Source organism: Calypte anna, chromosome 4 (genome assembly GCF_003957555.1).
Source record: "Calypte anna isolate BGI_N300 chromosome 4, bCalAnn1_v1.p, whole genome shotgun sequence".
Lineage (NCBI taxonomy): Eukaryota > Metazoa > Chordata > Aves > Apodiformes > Trochilidae > Calypte > Calypte anna.
The window spans coordinates 16,015,887-16,036,422 of NC_044247.1; the positions used below are offsets into that span (position 1 = coordinate 16,015,887).

At 45.0% G+C, this 20,536-nt stretch overlaps 1 protein-coding gene across 1 annotated transcript in view; it reads right to left on the reverse strand.

Annotated features, from left to right (window-relative positions):
- Positions 1–5,071: 5,071 nt before the first annotated feature.
- TRPC5 (transient receptor potential cation channel subfamily C member 5) overlaps positions 5,072–20,536 on the reverse strand; it is a 60,295-nt gene continuing 44,830 nt past the window's right edge. The window contains exons 7-10 of the mRNA XM_008493608.2: positions 8,391–8,597; positions 8,171–8,212; positions 6,481–6,570; positions 5,072–5,806 (exon numbers count right to left, since the gene is read on the reverse strand). Of these exons, the coding sequence (XP_008491830.2) occupies positions 5,072–5,806; positions 6,481–6,570; positions 8,171–8,212; positions 8,391–8,597 (1,074 nt within the window). The remainder of the gene's footprint in view (positions 5,807–6,480; positions 6,571–8,170; positions 8,213–8,390; positions 8,598–20,536) is intronic.

Below are 20,536 nucleotides of genomic sequence, written 5' to 3' on the forward strand. Positions count from 1 at the left end.
ATCAAAGCAAAGGTGAGGAGTCCCAAGGGAAGTGGGAGTTGATGGTGTGAGCTCAGCAAGTGCTCATGTGGTTTTCTGTTAGAAAACCCAGCAGCAGATCAGACCCTTGCTTACACCATTAGTGACTGTCCAGATTCTCAGTGTAGATTCCCTGGAACTGCTCACATTCCTGGAAGGGAACTTGGAATGTTTGTCGTGCCCTTACTGTGCAAGTCAAATCTTAGAGATCTGTCACTCCAACTGGAGACTTTTATCCAGAGTGAGCACTGAAGAAAAACCTAAAGAGAAGCTGGAAGGTGAGGGTGGGACACAGGTGACATCTCCCACTGTCCAAGAGAGGTTCCTCCAGCAGCCATCACTTGTCAGGACACAGCATGGGTCTGGGAGCTTCCTGCTCCGGCTCTCTGGGGCAAAAGAGGCAGCAGAGTGATTTTGCTCCCACCAGGGCCTCCCTTTGTCCCCACGAACCCTCTTGTGTCACCTTGTCACCTGTGATGGGGGAAAAGTGAATCCTAGGGAGGTGATGCCATGTGGTGATGTTTTCCTACAGCCCTACTCGAGTTATCCTGTCCTGTGTGTGTCAGTGGGACCTCCCCATGCTGAGGAGTCTGTTGCATCAACCCATTTTAACCTCTTCAGAAGGTAAGGTTTTGTAGTTATACTTGAATATATTTATTTAAATACTCTTAATATTTACAGTGGCTGTTTCTGCTAAAAATTACGTTACATGAACCATCAGAAAAGGGATGAAACACAAATACAGTAAGGTGGTGTTAAGAGTGAGACATAAATCACAAAAGCAAGGGAGTTAAGAGTTTAGGCTTCCAGGGTGTGCTGCTCCTGCTCTCTGTCTGCTGCAGAAGTTCCCTAAATTCCCTTTGTGGGAAACCATGCTAGTTTTCTATAGGGAAAACCATCTTCACAGACCTAGAGTTAAATCCTAACCTGAATTAGTTGTAGGAAAATAAAAGTCCACACTGCTGCTACAGCTGTTACCTAGGTTACTGTATATAGCGCCTTTAATTTGAAGATCTCAAAGTGCTTATAAATAATTAACTAACCCCCCCTGCGAGGTAGGTAAGGATTATTATCCCTATTTTACAGATGGGGAAACTGAGGCATTAGAGAGGTTGCAGTGACTTGCCCAAGGTCACTGGTGAGCCAGTGGCAGAGCTGGGACTGGCCCTCAGCAGCCCTGTTCCCTATTCCCGTGCTCCAGCCCCTGTGCATGCTTCCTCCAGAGGGACCACGGGTGCAAATCCTGGAGTATTTACATCTCTACCACTTGGTGAAGAATACATAAAAGCCATCACCCCAAATGAGCTGCAGAGGAACCTTGGTTAACTTCTTGTTTCTGCAACAACTTTAATCTCTGCCCTGAGTACAGACACCTCGTAGCTCTGTCTGAAATTCCGGACCCTGGATGTTATTTGCTAATTACTTCATTAGTGATGGTGCTGCAGGTGTGCTGCTTTAAAAAGCCAGGTGAAAATGATGCCAGGAATGGGAAGTGAGAAATAAAGCAACTTGAAGAGCAAGAAACTGAAAGGCAAGTGGTCAACATCTGTTATCCCTAATTCCAAATACTTTGCACATGGATAAGGATTATTACTGCAGCCCACAGAATAAGGCTGGGCATGCCCCAGCTGGAGCACAGCTGAGCATCTTGAACCCAAGCCAGGGAAAAGTTCTAACTTCAAGGAAGGAAACGTTCTGACTTCTCCAAGTGTCCTGTCAGCTCCTGCCCTGGTTGCCTGGGCAGATAGCACAGGGGTAGTTTACTCCTTTCTCTGACACACAGCATAACTTTCACTGAAACATGTTTTCTTTTTGAGCAACAGAAAATGGAAAATTGCTACTGATATCCCAGATAGTGTGAGCATAATTAAGTGAAATTAAAATTTAACAGGTTTATCAAATGTATTTTTCACAAGATGCTTTAATTTCCCTCCTGTGAAACTCCTGTTTTAGAGTAATAATAATTCACCAGCTGCTATAAAGTCTATTGCTACCAAAGGGGATGCATAGATGCAGTCAAACGGAATTTTGCCTTTTGGGGACCAATCTGACAGTTCTGCAAACTCCTGGACATGTGTATTAATCCCAGGCAAATCAAATAATTTGGTTAAAATTCCAAAGTCAGCTCAAACTATCTCATAGCTGGGAAGTATCCCAGTCATAAAGCAAACCCCAGGGGAGCCCCAGCTGAGCAGCCACATGTTCTTCAGCATAACAAGAAATCAAGAGATTTTTGCAGGCTGCATTCCCCACTGTGCCATTCCAAGGTGGCAGTCCCTACCCCTGTCCTTTCAGGATGCAGCAGGGGAGCCTGACTCCCACAATTTGCACAGAAGGGATTTGTGCTGCTTGGTGTCACTTTTGCATGGTTTTGGGGCAGCACTGCAGAGTTTGATTTTTTTACCTGTTAATACAGTGCTGCATTTGAGTGACACAGCAGAACCCTCACCAGCAGCAGTCTGCTTCGCTCTCCAGGAAAACTTCAAAGCCTTTCTACTGTCCAAGGATGTGAACCCTGCATTAGTCCCAGCCTGAAACTCAGCTGGTATAACCACACTTGAATTGTTCTCATTCTTCCTCATGACACAGAAAACATCTTTCAGAGCTGCTGGCCCCATGTCAAGTAGAGTTCATAAACTGCAGTGTGGTGAGGTACCAAATGATTCAAACCTTTTCCTTCATCCCCCTGCAGCAGCTCTTTCTTGCTCATGTTCATCCTTCCAGAGGAATGCTCAGGTTGGTTTATTAACCTTGGGGGGCTTTTGTTGTGAGCTGCTCTGAGGATTGGCTCAGTTGGTTCTGTCTGCAGCTCTCACCTAGCAATGGATTTGCCTCTTAAAAGACAGGTGCTGGATTTCTTCAGGAATGGTCAGGGAGCTGTTGCCTCAGATTTTGGAAGTCCTGTGTCATGCTAACATCACTTTGCTGTGAGAAAGGAAGAGGAGATGAAGTTTTCAAAGAGAACTCTAACCCTGCCATTGCTATGAAGGTCTGAAATCTGCTAATACAAAAATGCTTTCATTCTGCCTTAACCAACACACCCAGAGGCTTAAATATTCTGGGCTTTGTCCTGCATGCTGGTGACAAGGCCAGTGTCATTACAAGAAAATTGTGGGATCTCTGCTCCAACTTACTAATTTTTCTTGGCCCCAGAGCTGGCCTAGAGCCTTGGTCTCCACCTTGAGGTATTGAAAACTTCCCATCAGTCCAGTGTGTTGGCATCTGCAGCTCTGCACATTGATCTCTCTGATGTAGATGTGCTCCACCACACCCATCAGGTAATGCTCTAGAGAGGGCAAAGCCAACAAGGTGCTTTTCCTTACCAAGAGAACGGAGGCAAGTTTAAAACTCAGGCAAAGTATTCAGCTGCAGGTGTCTCAGCATCTCTTCTGTGGGGCACTGCTGAGTGAGAAATCCCTCTTCTCCTCATCCTCCATCCTGCCAGGAGAGCTGCTCCTGCCCCTTGCTGGCAAAACCTGAGCAGTGCCAGTGAGAGATGCAGATTTTCTAGCATTATGCTTTTACACATGGAATATATGGAATGGAACTCCATTACACATGGAATATACTCCAGCTCCTGTAACCTCTCCTGGGAGCTGAGCCTGAAGTGTGACTGCAGGGACAGTAACGATGCTCTGTCTGCCAGGAAGGGCATCTCTAAGCTCCATCAGGACTCGCTTCCTCCAAGGAAGCAGCTAATAACAGCTCTGAAGTGGTGGTAAGTAAGTGCCAATCATCTGTGTTTCTTAGCAACACTGCAGAAGAAAGTTCAAGTATCACATTGTTTAAAAAAAAAAAAACCAAACCACAAGCCAACCACTGTTAAAAATTCAACCATTTTGCCCTTGCTGAGGTTCTCTTCTCCCCTCCCTGATGCCCCTCAGAACACAGGCATTGCTAGGTCTTGTCCAGACACTACCAGAGCTGGGGATATAAAAGATAACATCTACTGCTGCACTGCTTTTTGTTGCACCTTACAAAAGGAACTGCAGAGACTCTGTAGGCTGCTAGATGCAGTTCAAGCTGCTATTGCTTAAGTTGCTTTTCAGAAATGCAGCTCCCAGGCCTATGAAAATGATCTCTCTTAGCTCTTGTCAGATATACCAGGAGGATGGTTGTCCTCCTCAAGCTTGACATCCATCAGAGAGGCAGCAAAGAGCAAATGCAGCAGTAGAAGTAATGAGGAATTTCCAAAACCAGACTCAGTTTGAGGGGTGAGCTTGGCTGGGTTCAGCCTGTTAGGAACAGGAGAACCACACTGTGGTTTGTGTTTCAAGCAGCCACCACTGGTTTTGGGTCAGTTCATCTACACAGAAGTTGGTAGCAGGGCCAGCTGCTGGCTTCAACTCTCAGCCCAACTTGGAAGGTCATTCTGGTCCCTACAGGGGGGAATTTCATACAGGAATAAGATAAATAAGCAAATCATATAGAGTGTTCTAGCTGGGATGATCAAAGGGGTCTCTTATTCAGTAACAACTTACAATATTAATATAATAACCTGAAAAAATACACACAACCAAAAGAATCAGAGGCTGTATTGCTTAAAGAAAACAAAAGCCAGTTATAACCTGAAACTCATTCTAAAAAGACTTTAAATATGATTCTCAGCCTCTTGTGAAGCTGCTGCTCACCAGCTGGTTGTGTTGATGAGAGGAATGGAGCAGGAGGCAGAGCTGGTGGTGCTGGATGGCAGCAGTGATAACTCAGCAGCAGTGGGATGAGGATGATGATGATGGCACTGGAGAAATCCTTCACTGGGCCACCAGCATGTCTGAAGTCAGTGGGGTTTGAAGACTGGTACTGCATCCAAAGGGATTCCTGTGGCTTATAGTGACCTTAGAAATGGTAAAACCTTCAGTGTTTATGAGGGTAAAAAAAAAAAATAAAAGGAAATTAAAAAAAGGTGTAGGTGGCAGAAAAATAGACTAACATAAGTAGTTATACCCTTTTTTTTTTCACCTGGGGACAGAAAGGAGATAGTAATGCTGAATCAGACAGCAAACAATTACAAATAATGGGCTAAGTTTGCCAGTGGGTGTTAAGATAGATTTACTTATAGCCGAGTGGTAACATGATCCTCCTGCCCATCTTTCCACTGGTTCATAAACAAGTCACAAGCCTCTCCCCATGAATCAAACACATCCTCTGATGAGTCTATGAGTTTGGAATTAGAGGAACAGATCCCGGAAGCACAGTGAAGGGAGCTGGTACAAACCACAGGGCATTCCTTGCTCTGTCCTGTAAGTCTTGTGTTCCCACTGTAGCCGACCTCATTGAGGTTAATTTCACTTCTGGAACAATTCTCTTCTCTCTCTTTATCAATCTGAGAATATTTAATGTCTTTCCACATGTAGTGTGGCTGAATAATTCCATCTGAAATAGTGTACATGGGTTCTGAATTTGGTTCGGGTACGTGTCCATTCATCTTGGAGAAAAGCAGACCCAGTCTCTTGAAGGATTCCTTCTTGGAGCTGGAAAGTCTCTGGACTCTGTTCCCGTTCCGGACGAAGGAGCGCTTGCTGATCCCGTTGCTTTTTGGCTTCTCTTCCACCATGTTGATCCCAGACATGGTTTTAATTAGAGCAGAAACATTGAAGTCCTTTTTTTTGTTGGCTACATTGAAAGACACACTCTTGGCTTTGGATTTTTCACCAGCACCATCCTCATTTGTTTCATCCTTTTGGGACACCTCTGTGCTGCTGGTAGAGTAACTTCTTCTCTGGGGCTTCCTGTTCCCCAAGAGGTCAAGAACTTCATAGCGAAAGCTTGAGATGTCCTGTTTTAATTCCTAGGGCAGGAGAAGAAACCAGTTACATTGAGCAGCTTTATCTGTGACAGGAAAGAACAATCCCTTGGGAGTTTCCTTGGGAGAACTATTCAGAGTTAGTGCAAATGGATGACACCACATCACACTTCCAAGAATACCACAGACATCTTCACTGTTCAGTGAAAAACCAAAAAAAAAAAAGCCCCAGTAATCCTGAGAACTGAAGACCTGAGATCTTTGTCTTCAAAGGCTGTGGGACCCTGTCTGTCCACCCTCTCCCACCTCCCTCTCAAAATAGAAGTCAAAGACAGTTGTAGAAGAGGGGAAACAGTTGAAATGGTCCAACTTTAATTCTGTTGGCAAGTGTATCCTTTGTATTCATTAACCAAGACTCCTCCTATTGCTCTGTCTGGGTTAGGATTAGGAATGTGACATTGATACATATACTTTATTCCTACCATTTCCCAAAGCTTTTGTCTACATAATTTATAATGTATTAAAATCTGAGAAGTAAGCATATAATAAGACACTCAAAATAATGTTCTCTGCTGAGAAAAACCCCACCTGCACATCATGGATATTCCCAGCTCCTATTTCCACAGCAGGCTATAAATAATCTTACCAAGTTAGTTCAAACTCTGCAAGTGGCTACTTGAATTAATGTAATAAAGTAGTATTAAGGAACAATAGATTACCTTGAAATTTTCCTCAGTTAAACCCTCATTGGTTTTGGAAGTTCTTATCATTGCTGCGACGTATCTTTTAACCAGATTTCTTATCACTTCCTGGAATAGGAAAGAGGAGTGATTCAGCTGCTGGCTCAGACTGAACTGTTCTTACTGTATTTCCCTGAGTTCTTACCAAGAGTGGCTCTCCTGACTCTGCTGGCCAAAGAGGAACAGTAAGTGATTTACCATTAGATGTAGAGCAAACCTTTGGAAAGGGCTGTATTCCTTCCATCCTGAGTGCATCCTGTTAGCTACAGCCAGCAGGTGTTTTGCAGAGGTAAAAGTCATTGAGAAAAAAAGAATTCTTGTTGTTAAATGTCCCCAAGCCATTTAATCTCAGCTGCTGCAAGTTTTCAAGATTGCCAATCTCGTGTGTATATGCTGGATGGCTGAGCTTGCCATGTGAAGGTGTTTATTAAGCATCTGAAAGGCAAGGAGGGTGTGCTGACAACAAATAACCTGAGGAACAGGTTATTGCCCATGGGGCAATGCACATTCCCATCACACCACACACCTGCAGGGTATTCCCCACAGGGAGGTCAGAAACTCCCCCCAGTGCTGCTGCAGGGTCTGTGGGCAGAGCTGGAGGGATTGAATCACACCCTGGGACTCCTCCAAGGACTCTTACTCCTCTGGGACTGGGGGGCTGTTTATTATAGTACAGATTTTTGGTAGGATGAGGTCCATTTTGGTCTGTGATCCTGAACATCCCTGCTGGATCCACAACTCTCCATTTGTATGTTTATCTGCAGACACAGAGGTTGATCTCTGTCTACAGAAAAGGCTGCTCCAAACCTTCCCTTCATTTCCCTCATTTCATAAATAGAGAGAACAAGCCTAAGTCACACTAAAAGTGAAGGTGGGCTCCACACCAAGGTTCTACTGGGAGATTTTTTAAGACATCCCACTGCTGGTACCCATAAGCTGTGCTGTGAAGTCAGAAAGTAGCAAGTGTCTGTGGTCAAGGTGACTAAGGATGTTTAAATACTAATTTCAGATAAAAATACTCTTCAAAAAGCAGGAGATGTCTTAAGCTTGACAAATTACTCATGGCTTTTGACAGTATAGTGTAATGTACCACCTAACATTCTGGAGAATTCTTTTTCTTTCCAGCATGCTGGCATCACACTGAATTCAAGTAGTGAAGCTGGTGTTTTTCATACACTTTCATCCTTTTGTAGGTTGACTTTAATGAGCACTTGATGACAGGCAGGCTGAGAATAAACAAAACCAGCAAAATTCAACAAAGGAATCAGTTCTCCTTCCTGAGCTGTCCAGAACAAAAGAAAATCACAACCATTCTTTGAGTTAGTGGTACTGACAAAAAAGAGAAGGAGAGGAACAATTCAGGAGTGTGCAAAAATGCTGCAGAAACAGTTGTAATCAGGATGGTGTGACAGCTTGGTCCCTCTGACTTCAGCAGCCAGACTGATGCAGGGCAAGTTTTCCCCTGCTTCAGTGGAGGTGAAAGGCAAGGAGTGATTCAGTGAACAATCCTGCCTCTAATGAGGAAATGTTTTAATCTACGATAAGCAAAATCCTTTTAGAGGGCCCACCCTTATCAAATGTATTCCAGAAGCCAGGAAAAACTGAGGTATTAGAAAATAAGCAGGAAGAAGAAACACTGAGTAAAAACTTGATGTGCTCAAGAGCTTACCTGGTAATGTTGATTCTGAATCAGGTTGTCAGCGTGGCGTTCCTGGAAAGAGAGAGAGAGGCACAGATCTGTTACCTGCTCACTCCTCTCTTCAGAGCTCCTGGTGGCTCTTAGCAGCTTGGGGACCAGCAACCTCCTACAGCATCAGCAGAGCCCTCCTGATCCTGAACATGCACCAACGCCCTCCAAAAACGCATTAAAAAACCAGGCAGCTCCTTACTGTGAATGTTTTGAGGTTTTCGTGCCTCTTCTGTTCGTTGTCAGAGTCGTTGCCTGGACACAACTGGTTGTGAATCCACTTGCAGAGGTACCAGAAGGACTTGGGGCTTGGGACGATGTTAAAAGGAGGGGGCAGAGTGGCGCCTTCATCGAAATAACTCATCCAGAGCTTCGTCCGGGCAAACTTCCACTCGATATCCGCGTGGTCCTGTGAGAGAAGGAAAAGAGATTCTCAGCAGCTTCAGGCAAGAGCTTTCCTGGAGCAAATGCCTGCAGGTGAGGAGGTGACTTGTGAGCAGGGAAGGATTCCTCGGGCTGCAGGCGAAGCGGTAGCGCTGCTGCCGGTTCCCTTGCTGGGGTGTAGTTAGGAAAGATCAGTGGGAAATGCAGCTGGAGTGTAAAAACACCAAGCACTGAGAAAGGAGATGATAGCAGTGTTCAGCAAAAAGAATTTCACTGGGTAAAGCCTGGCTTCATCCTTTAGAGGCTGTGCTTATTAGTGCCAGTACAAGCTGCAAGAAACACATTTCTCATTTTGCTTTTTGCTAGCGCTTTTATTTTCACAAGCCATTGTTTTTTCATGTCCAAATCCAATGAATTCTCACATTCTTCCCTGGGAATAAAACCTTCATAGTGGTTTTATTTGTAGTTTTTTTAATAGCACCCATTAATTCAGCTCTGATAAAGAACTGACAATTTTATGAGTGCCATATTTTAAACCTCGCCTCTGCATTATCCCTACACAAAACAGGAGATGTTTTATTGTTTGCTTGTTGTTTTTCTTTCATTTATATTATCACCACACTAGCTTGCTGTGCTCTGCCATTTCCCATCCCAACAAAGTAGAGGTGGAGAGGTAACAGCAGCATTTTGCAGCTGCACAGATAAACACAGGGTCCAGGAAAGGAACATGGAGCCTGGAAAAGACACCGACCTCACAGGCTGCAAAGTGATGCTCCCTAAAATCAAGCTCCTCACAATCTACTCCACAGAGTAAACAAGCTGTTCTGCCCAGTAACAAACTGTATTTTCCTGTCACCACGAGGCCAGGCACAGACCTACCCACAGCCTGGATTCAGAGAGGCTCTGCAGCTATTCAAAATGGGCTTCATGCTGTTTCGTGCTAGTTTCAAAGTTGAAGAAATGCCACTGATTTGTGTGTTCTGCAGAAATTCTGACAGGAGACAGAAAAGAAAGGGGAAACGGTTTGAAGCCTGCAAGCCAGGCAGTGCTGAGCACAGCTCACAACAGTGCACTGCGTTTAAATGGTAAATCTGTGTTTTGTTATGGTCCCAAAGCATAGTGCTAAGCTGATGATTGTGGCATTTTAGCTGTTCAGCATTTATGTTAACGGCATCTGACGTGAGATTAAACCAGAGCCCTGATGATCCAGGCTGTATAACAGCACAGGGTGGGAGAAAAGGACAATGCCCAGATGTTAAGCTCCTGGGATTTCAACCAGGTTGGAACAAGCAGCCCTCCTGAGTGAGGGATGCTGGGCTGCAGCTCTCAGAAACAAGCAGTGATGTGTAGGACAGGGAATTTAATAAAATATGGCTGAACATCATGCCCCAAAATTACTACACTGGCTTTCTGGCTACACTCCAGTGCTCTGACATGGGTGAAATATGCTCACTTTTTGTCAGGGAGGTGCAGCTGGCCTCCATTTTAGTGGTGTAGTCAAGCTACGTGCAGCTCTCCATTTGAAACCACTGCCTCAGCAGAGCAGGAGCACATCAGTCTCTACAGATGGTCAGGGTCAGCCCAGAACACTGCAGTCCCCTGCCAGCTGACCAGAAGGGAGGGATTCAAGATGTAGGGAGAGCTGGAGAAGCAGCCTGCCATGGCCCTTTTTGCCTCTTAGAGTATCAGGAAGCAGGGAAACTGCAGCATCACCATGAAGTACTAGAGACTAGAAGCTGGTGCTGGTGGAAGTGAAGTTTTGGGTAGCAAAAAAATGCAGTTTGCAGCAGTAGAAATAATTGCCACCAAAAAAGAAAAAAAAAAAAAAAAAAAAAAAGAAAAAAAAAATCATCACTTGAGGGGAGTGCACAGCTTTGACTGGGGGCTGCTCATCAGGGAGGTTTTGTGGTTGGTCTGAACAAATCCCTGTTGGTCTAAATGTGCTGTGGGTGCTGCTGGCCTCAGCCCCACCTGTAGTTCCTCCTGTGCATTCTCAGTCTGCAATATAACCTCTGGTAAAAGACAGACCCTCTGTACAAGGCTCAAAGTATCTTTCCTGTCTCTCTCTCTGCTGCTGCTGTGAATCCACCAGGGTTTACAAAGTCAGCCCGTCTCAATTATTCACCCTGATGTTTTAAGATCTTGAGCAAATCAGATGAGAGCTGCTGGCAGCAGTTTTGTGTTGGCAATATATAGCAGAGAGACATTTCAATTTTACTGCGAGTGCCTTTGTGCTCCAGCAAAGCACCATTTCCTTGGTCAGAGCTCTCCTCAGGGCTGCAAGCTGTGAGAGCTGCACATAAAGCTACAGCTTTCCCTGTGGTGTGAGCACCAGCAATACCAGCCATCATTCCATACCCAATCCAAACCTGAGGCCCTCAGGATTTACAGCCATTGTTTTGGCTGTGGGCATGGCCAATGGACCACTGGATGGGCTCCAGGTTTTTGGCACATCTCCCCAGTGACTGCAGGCCACTGGGCAAGTGACTTTTGAGGGCTGCTTTGCATCAGAGCTGCTGCAAAATTTCACATAGGTGACCCCTTAAAGCAAGCTCCTGAACACCAATACACTGGAAATCCAACCCAAGGGCCCTTCCCTTGCTCAGCCTGGGCACAGCCCCCACTACACCTGCAAAGCCACAGAGTGATGGGCAAGCCTGGACCTGCCAGAAGGTTTGGGGCTACCTGCAGTGGAGCTGCACTAGCCACTGATTAGAGATGTGTCCCAGGAGCTGGCATGTTGGAGCCTGTGGCCAGCCAGCAGTGAGGAGCTGCAGGCAGAGCCAGTGCAGTGGAACAGGGTCCTCACTGACTTGTGTTGACTCATTTGATGTTCTTAGATGACATCTTTTTGGTAACACTTATAATAAGCTAAAAAACATATCTATGAGCTTTGCAAGTGTGACCTTGCTGCTCTAGGAGTTTAACTCCACATTTGGATTTCACTGTCTGCTCTTTGAGCTTCTCTTGTTCCTGTCACCATTTTCTTTCAAGCACTGCTCATCATTTCAGCTATAAAACACTCTACTTCTGAAGAGGGCTGAGGCCTCAAGCTCAAAGAATATATGAACTCAAAGAAACCAGCTTGAGAGTATAACTTACTATCACAATGTGAATGTGTCACACTGGCCACATAATCCTCTTGCAAATCTCTGCCATTTGAAGTGAGAATTAATCTCCCTGAAAGATTTCCCCGTGGGATGGCTGAAGCCATCTCACTGTAGCAGTTGTGAGGATTTGCTAATTCAGTCAGTGATGTATTCACAGATGTGCCAGATTTTAAATAATTACCTGCTACCCTAATTATCCAGGATAAATCAAACATTAATCTCCATCTTTGTACCTGTGTAGGAAATCTGTTTTTTACATTGTGTGAAATGTGTTCTATAAAGATTTCCATCACCATCTTCTGGCTGAGCCATATGGGAAGTCCTGAGAGTAGGTGTGAGGTTAGTTCTGGGTTGGGCTGGTGCAAAGCCATGGTACACAAACTCAGCTAAAACCTAGCACTGAGGTGGTGGTACCACCAGGCACTCAGCTCTGCAAGCTGTAAAACAGTCCAAGATAATCAGTTACTCAAACTCCTCTGTGCTACACTGAGGTGTAGGTCCCCTCCTCAAAGCTGTGTGTCCCTGAGATGCAAATCCTCCCCACCCACGAGGACAGAATAATGCATAAAGATCTTCAGTGTCTTCCTACCTGGCTCAAAAAGGGCTGTCTGTGCCTTCCTTGTGTTTTATTACACAAGTCAGTGGGCTAAGCTGGAGATCAGGCTGCTCCCTGTCAGCTGCAGATATAGATGGCTGTGATAATCCCCCCAGGACCAAGCTGCCTGGCCAGGGCTGAGTGCCTGGGAAGGAGGTATGGGAAGTTTTCCAGTTGTGCCAGGAATGCTGGCAGAAGCTGGTGTGATTTCTGCATCAGGAGTAGGAGGACTGCTCTCTGCTGCTGTCCCAGGAGGTGCCAGCAGCAGCCCCACAAGATTAGGAAGTGCCCAAGGTGCAGTACTTTAGGGAGGAAGGAGGAGAAGCAATGTTCACCTTTCAGAGGTGCTGGCTGACATCTCTTATTTATAGCAACTTACTGAGTGAGGGAGGCTCAGTGCCTGAGAGGCACAGGATCTTCAGTGGTGCTTTTTTGCTGTGCTGCAAAGTGGGGGAGAAGTTATTAAAATCTCTTTACTATATTTCTACCTCATGTGCCTCTTTATTGCTCTTTGCTAAACCCGGAGCAGGAAAAGAGCACAGAAAATCTTTCAGCAATGGCTTTCAGGCAGGCTAGCACAAAAAATATGCCCTGATGTGTCTTAAACAGAAAACATTGCAGAAAGAGGGTCAGGAGAAACTTAATCTGTACAGAAGCTGACCCAGACAACTCCTGTGCAGTTTCAAAGCTGTTAATTTTGTAATGTGTGTTGAACACACTGGTAATAACATCAGCAAGAGCTTGGGGCTTTAATGACAAGCTCAGAGAAGCAGGCAGCAAAAATCCATGCAGGCTGTTTGACGTAAATGTGATGTTTAATGTTTTTCAAAGGAAAATATGTCACAGTAAGGAAAAAACCTCAACAAGTCAATGAGAAAATCAGGGACCTACAAAGGCAATTAATGCACAGGTAATTCAGCTGCAGCTGACAACAAATGACTTCTCTTTCAAAGCCTGGAGTGATGTACAGAAGGATGAGATCTTAATAGGATCAACCTCAGAAATAATACAAGAAAAACTACAAAAGGAGGACAAGCTAGCATGAGAAAAAGCAATCAGAGCAGCTGGGGAATGAGCAGCCAGAGAAGAGCTGGAAGTACTGTCAAGCACAAACCCACATGGGACAAACAGAGCAAGCAGAGCCCTGACCAGCAACCAGACCCTGCCACAGGGGACCTGCAGTGCTCCCACACCAACCTCTCATGGCTTTGGCAATGCCCTGCAGAGAACAAACCCATGGCAGACACAAACCAGGATGGACAAAGCCAGGGAGAGCCCAGGTCTGAGGGAAAAAGATGCCCAGAGAGCTGCAAAGCAATCCACAGGCACACAACTGAGGCAAACGGGAGGAAAGAGAGAGCTGGGATGCTGGGTGTTTTCTGGCTCCAGCAGAGAAAAGGGTGTTTGTGAAGCTGAGGCAGGTTCTGGAGGAACACTCATAAATAAATACCAGCACTGGGATACAAGAGAAGTGAATTGTTGGGCCAGGATACAGGTACAGACCTGATTTCAGAGAAGAGCAAAACCTTACCTGGGAACAGGCAGAAGGCAGCAGGGCCCTTAGGTGAGGAAATCAAACTGAGCACAAATGAAAAGAACCAAAACACAAAGTCTAGATTTTTACCTAGCAGACATTTCAGATAAGCCCTTCATGGAATTGTAAGCATTAAAAGCTTAAAACTGGATGAAGTGACAGTAAAGCCCATAGAACACACTGTCATAGAGGAAGTCAGGAAAAGCTTTCTTAATTTTGCAATGTCTGAGGTCCATCACTTCAACCAGATCAAGGGTATGGCCAGTTCAGTGTCAGAGACACCCAGAGCATGGTGACTGCCTGTTAGAGCAAGATGGATAAAGGGCTCCATAGCCAAAGAGGCTTGGGAATTGGGGAAGTGGGGAAGGTGACTGATTGCAACGGGAAAGAAAACCACTCCTGGCTTCTGAGTACCCAAGGCCAAGAGCAGAGCCAGGGGCATTCCCTCCTGGGGGACAGCAGAGCAGCTGCTTCAGCCACTGCTTCCCCAGAACAGCCCCTCCATCCTGCCAGCAGGCTGGTTTTCCCAGCTCTAGGGAATCAGTTTGTTTGTACTTGGAAATTACATGCTTTAGCATCTCTGCTATTTATATCTTCCGTGCACAGAATGCATTCATAATTAAAAATTTTATTATATCTGGCAAGGCACTGCACTCCACCATGTGTTTGGGTTGTAGATATATCAGTTACCTTGTGTCTCCCACCAGCACACTTGATGGCAACAATGAGAGCTAATGAGAAGGCCAGGGAATATATATTTGAGAAAAAATGGAGAACTGGGGATTTAGCTGGATTTAGTGCAGTTAAGATTACTTCAATGACACTTTTTTTTTTTTCCTTTTTTTTTTTTGTTCTTCAATCATATTCCAGCAAAGTTCAATTTTCATTTTAATAGTCAAATAAATCAGAGCAGTAGGAAGGTCATGCAGACAAATAGTTCACTAAAGAACCCTCAGCAGGAGGAAACAATGAGGAAGATATCACTAAGGCTTTGTTCTTCCTGCCATCCATTCTCTCTCCTTTATCACTGCCTGGTGAGAGCCTCATTTCATGCTGAAAGTCAGAGAGATAAGGTGCCTCTGTGCTGATCATATTAACTGCCTCCAGCCAGGTCAAAACCAAGTAATTCACACATGCTCACAGAGAAATGGTGGGCTGAGAAGGTATGAGGTATGTCTAACCCAAAGTGTTGATGACTGTCAGTACCATGGCAGATAAAAGAAATTCACCTCATTTCTATCTGCACTACTTCCAGAATATTATCTTTGTTTCTTTTTGGTTTTTTTTTTCCTGAGTCTACAAAAGGAGCAGAAATGTCATTGCTGGATTGGTTGGACCTTGATAGAAAGGAAGAGAATCAGGTACTTCTGTACTCTCTATTTATGGTTTTTCTTTTTTTTTTTTTTTTTTTTCCCTGGAGAAATTTGTCCCAAGAAGAATCCCAGTTTGGATCTATGTGTGAATTTCAGATCCCAGGATCCAGTCCATGCCATTATAAGAATGTGATTTCTGCTGGGAAAAGTGATGTCAACTGCAACAAAGGTATATAAAGTTCTAACAGGTTATCTCATATTATTTAAGGCCATTGGTAAATTTTAGATCTCAGCTCTGATTATGAATAATCACAAAGCACTTCTGATGGTCTTTGGCACTGCCTTGTATGCTACCAGCAGATCTGGTCACTTCCAGCTGACCAGGTAACAACTCAGTAAACTCATTACTGGGCTGCCCCTGGGAGCTTTTTTCACGTGTTGCTGGAACTTCCCTTAGACAAAACTCTGAGCCTCACTCTGACTCCTTCAGCTTTGCAACCTTTTTATACCCACACAGACACAGCCCTTACCTCCCTTCCTCAGGTAACCAAAAGAATGAAATGATCATTCCCAAACCTCCATATTCAGATTCTTTGGTATTTTGCTCTTTTAGGACTGGTCATAAGCTGCATTTCCTCAGCAAAGGAGGGGAGCTGGATTATGGCTTTTACTGAGTCTGTAGAGGTCATAGGAGCAGTGGGAGAAGTAGGTCCCTGACACCTCTGAAGTCAGCCTGCCTACAGGGTCACTTAAATGCAGTGCAAGAAGTTAGCTGCCAAAAAAAACCTGAAAAATTGCTCAAAAATGAAAAAAATCCTAGCTAAACATCCTCAGGGTTTAAGGGAACCGTTATAAATGGATGAGATTGCTCAAGTCTCTCAGTGAACCTTCAGCTGTGCACCTAGCAGGGCTTAGGGCTTCAGGAGATGAAAGCTCCTCCTGCTTCTTCCTCCCCAGATTCTGAACAGATTCTCCCCAGATTCTGAGCTGCAGGGGACGAGGGCAGGGAAGAGAAACACAGAGTAGGAGCCACACCATTTTACCTAACAGGGGTTGTTAGACATCTCCCTGTTGAGCTGGATGGAGTTGTAGGTGTCCTCTTTCAGCTATTTAATCAGTATCAACTTATCTGCTGGACTGCAGCCTGATGAAAAGGCAATCTGTGAAGCACTGGCATCTAACCAGTCAGTTCTGGAGGATTGTTAATATAGATGTTCCCTTTGCTCAGTATCAGGTGAAAGCTCTTCCCAGATAAATCCCTTTCAGGTTTTCCCTGTTCTTCCCTCAGTGTTCTTCTTCCTTTATCTTTCCCTTTTCTTCCTCTGCCTTTCTAACACAAGTCCCCTTGATGCAGAGGCACAAGATAATGCTAATTGAGGTTGTCAGGCCTAAATAAAAGATGGGATAAAGCAGGGGGCTGCAGCCTATGTAGCTCCATCTGGATACTTCAACTTCTATCATGTACCAAGAGCAAACCTCGCTGAGCTGCTTCGCACGTAACGGGCAGAGAATTATTGACCTGGCAGCTGTGGCTCTGCTGCTCTGTTAACTGTGCCAAAAAAGCAGAACCCACCCATGAAATGCCAGCAAATTCCCTTTAATACCTTCAAGCAGCCAGGGGTCACCTACAGACAGCAAGTTCGTCCTGTTTTTTTACTTAAACGCAATGTTTCTTCTCCTCTGAAGGAGAAGTGGTTTGGCCATGGTGGTACCTGGGGTCTGAGAAGTATCTGGGCTTTCAAAGATTAAAAACAACAGAAAGGATTCACCTCCAGGTCCTGCTGATGATGCTCCTATGAGCAGGGGTTTGCAGGACTGTGTTCTAGGAGGCAGAATTAGCTTTGTCTGTTCTAACACCAGAAGAAAGATGAAGAATATGAAGTCAGAGCACATCGAGTGCTTCCATTTAGAGGCTCTGCAAACACCAGATGAATATTAACAACTTGAATCAAGTCCATGGGTTATATGTAATTAGGCCAGAGCCAGCAAAAAGACAAACAGTTCTACACCTTCAAATGAATACTTCAGCTTGCTAAAAAAAAGTAATTAAGCCTCCTGCCAGTCTAGCACGAGGCTCCAGGGCTAATTTCACACGCAGACCTCTGGCTGCATGGCAGCACTGCAGCACACCACTGCTGCAGACTGTTTCCCTTCACTGACAAATAATAACCTGCTGGGAGCCTCCCACAGCCAGCCACAAGCTCTACAGAGAGCACCCAGCCTTGGGAATCAATCCCAATCCCCTCAAGCTGTGCTACAGGTACCCAGGAGGGAGCTGGAGAGCAGGGGTCCCGCGTTTCCTCACACCTCTCACACTCCATGGGGAAAGGTAACAGAATCTGCCTGCACAAATGTCACAAAAGGCACCCAGCAAGTTCAGGAGAATTTGCAATTTCAATGAATGCTTACTGAGGACACAGAGATGAGTTTGGGGAGTGTGGTAATTGAGATTTGGATCATTACAGTTGTGCTGTAGAAAAGACCGGAGTGTTTTACCTGCACCCAGAACACGGGGGCTGCCCCTGGGCGCTGACTGCAGGATGTGTCTGTGGGTCAGCTGGAGCCCCTGAGGGACACAGAACTGAGGCACAAACATTGACAATTCATTCAGCCAGCAAACCAAAGAGCCAGTTAATCACCTTCCTAGAACCTAGTTGTTTTGCTACACCCTGAAAAGCTTCAAGAGATATTAATCCCAGCTCATACTGGCAGTAAAAGTACAGCAAGAGCATAATTTCATTTCCTCTGCATTATAGAGTTAAAAAACAAATACATCTCATTTTCTTCCAAGAAATTCAAATTAATGGTGCTGAAATGGGGCTTGTGAGATGAATGCTTCCTGATGCTTAACAACTGCTTAGATTTGGAGCTGTCCTTACAGTCCCATATGCAGGGACTGTCCTGCTTGAACTAAGTTGATTGATTCATAAAGTTCTTCCTTAGTAACTTCTCCCTTAATAACTGTGCAGGTTATGCAAGCAGAGGAGGTGCAGAGGTTTTTTCTTTGACAGTCCTAAGGGTCATAGGTCACAGTGGGGAAGAGATTTTCTGCTGCTGTTGTGGTTGACACTGGGTAGCAGTTACTGCTGGACTTCAGTTGGTGCAGAGAACTGGAGGAACTCTTGTTCTTTGTTGATCAAGAAAAGTTTGGGACTGCTTGCTGGGGGAAATCCAAAGTCATTTCAGAAACAATGTAATAGGGAGCCAAAATGTCTTTACGTTTCTCTGTGCTTTAATTTTTAAGCTCTCTACTTTGCAAAAAATTGAGAAAACCCCACGTGCAACATCTTTACACTTACAGTCAGAATTTCCTGAGAGGGATCATTTATTTTTAGCTGCACATACCAACTGTTTGTTTACTGTAAAGCTTTTGTTTTGCTACACAGCATGCTTATAATTTTCATTCTTGTCCTCCACAGTACATGCCAATTCACTCTGTTTCATGCCATCATTTACAACTCCACCCCTGTTTTGGTGTCCACTGCCCTGATTTCTCCAATCTGAACACTGGCATTTCCACTTGGGTGTACCCTCTACTGGCAGAGATACACCTAAAAAGTGAAGCCCACAGCTGGCTGCTGCAGCAGCAGCTGCCTGAGATGAACTGACTCGAAGTAACAGACATGCAAACCAATGGGAGGATGCAAAACCCAAACCACAAACCAATTTTGTAACTTCATACATACTGCTAGAGTGAAGTCATTGTTCCAGCATCATGTGCACGTGGTGTTTTACACACCTGAAGCTGTCACACCTTCAGCTTTCCTGCAGAGTAGTTGGAGGTGATTCTCCTCATACCCTGAGCTATCACGTATCGTACATTCCTAAAACATCTGAAAGCTTCAAGTGCTTGGAGCTCTCCTTAACAAGTTGGGGGGATGCCCTGTGCTGTTGTGCAGCACTTGTTGCTTTAACTCACATGGAACTCCCAATTTTGAGTTCACAGCCCTACAGCTTTCCTCCTGCAGAAGATCTTAGTTACCTCTCTGCCATCAGTCTTGCTCCCCATTGCTCCTGTGGCTGCAGAGTCAGAACTGTTGGTACAGTTCCAATGACTAATTCCTGCAGGACTTTTCAGAATATCAGAGATGTGTCCATAAGGAATATGCTTTCAAAAAACTGGCAGGGATTGCTAAGTCCTTGCAAAATGTACCTGCAGACTAGGGCAGCAGAAAGGGACCCCCAGTAACACTTTCTGCTTCTCATTGTTCTGAAATAATTACAAACTGGCAGAAGGATGGTGGAACTTTAGCTGCAGCCAAGCAGCAATGCTGTGAAGAAACAGCCCAGCACCCAGAGGGTCCTCACTGCCCACCCTGGTGCTTTCTGCCTCTCAGGGATGCTGGAGCCACCTGGCTACTCTCACCTTGTCCTTCCTCTTGTCATCATGAACATATTCCTGTTCATCAGGTGATGGTATTTCTGTCACGTCTGGGAAGGTTTGGAGATGAGAGACCTGGCCATGCCTGACATCCAATTGCATAGAACATTCTGAACTTCACATACTGAAGCTGCACCAAGAATATGGAAATCCTGGGGTGCACTTTGCATTTTGTTTGCTTTGGCAGTGAAATAGAGTCTCCCATAACCAGTTCTTGACAGTGGTTTGGCAAAAAAGAAAAATCGGCTGTATGAAAAAAAATCAATATTGAAACTGCCTCAGGAAACCCCTAGAAAAATGTATTTACTGAGGTCTGAAATACGTTAGTAAAAAAACCACAACAAAATTATGGCAGAAAAATTCTTTCTTCTGTGAGTCAGGAATCACTCAAAGCTGTGTGAGGTTTTACTCTGCTTGCCTTGCCCTGTCTTCCACAGGTAGCCTGTGGTTTCATGCTGAGTGCCTGCAGTGCTTAATGAACTACAAAGCCCTCACCCCCATACAGGGAGACAAAACCTAGAGCAAAGAGTGAGTAGCTCAGACCCTCCTTTCTCTAACCTCGTGGCAGAAATTAATGTGTACATGAGGGAGGCAGTGGAGAAAAGCTAACCTGAAAATAACTGCTACAAACACATTAACAATTTGTCCCTGGAAGAAAAGAGGGGAGGAAGACTGCACTGCAGCAGTGCCACTGGCTTGTTAACAAGTGGAATTAATTAAGATGTCCTGATCACTCCACAGCAGGGAAATCACCAGGCAGAGCTGCTCTCTCAGCCCTGATGACTTGCTCATTTCATTTCTCTGCAGAGTACTGCACATGGCACAAGATTTCCTCCCGATGTAACTGAGAAGAAAATCTCCACCCTGCTCCAAGGTCTTCTTGGTCCTTTCCCCTCCTCCCTCTCTGGTGCTGTCATTCCCAGTGCATCCAATGTTAGCCACATACCTAGAGGAAGGAATGCTCAGGCTAGCAACCAGTCTGCTGTGAAGCAGAAAGGGGTAGACCTAATTACAGGAGGTTAAAAATGACC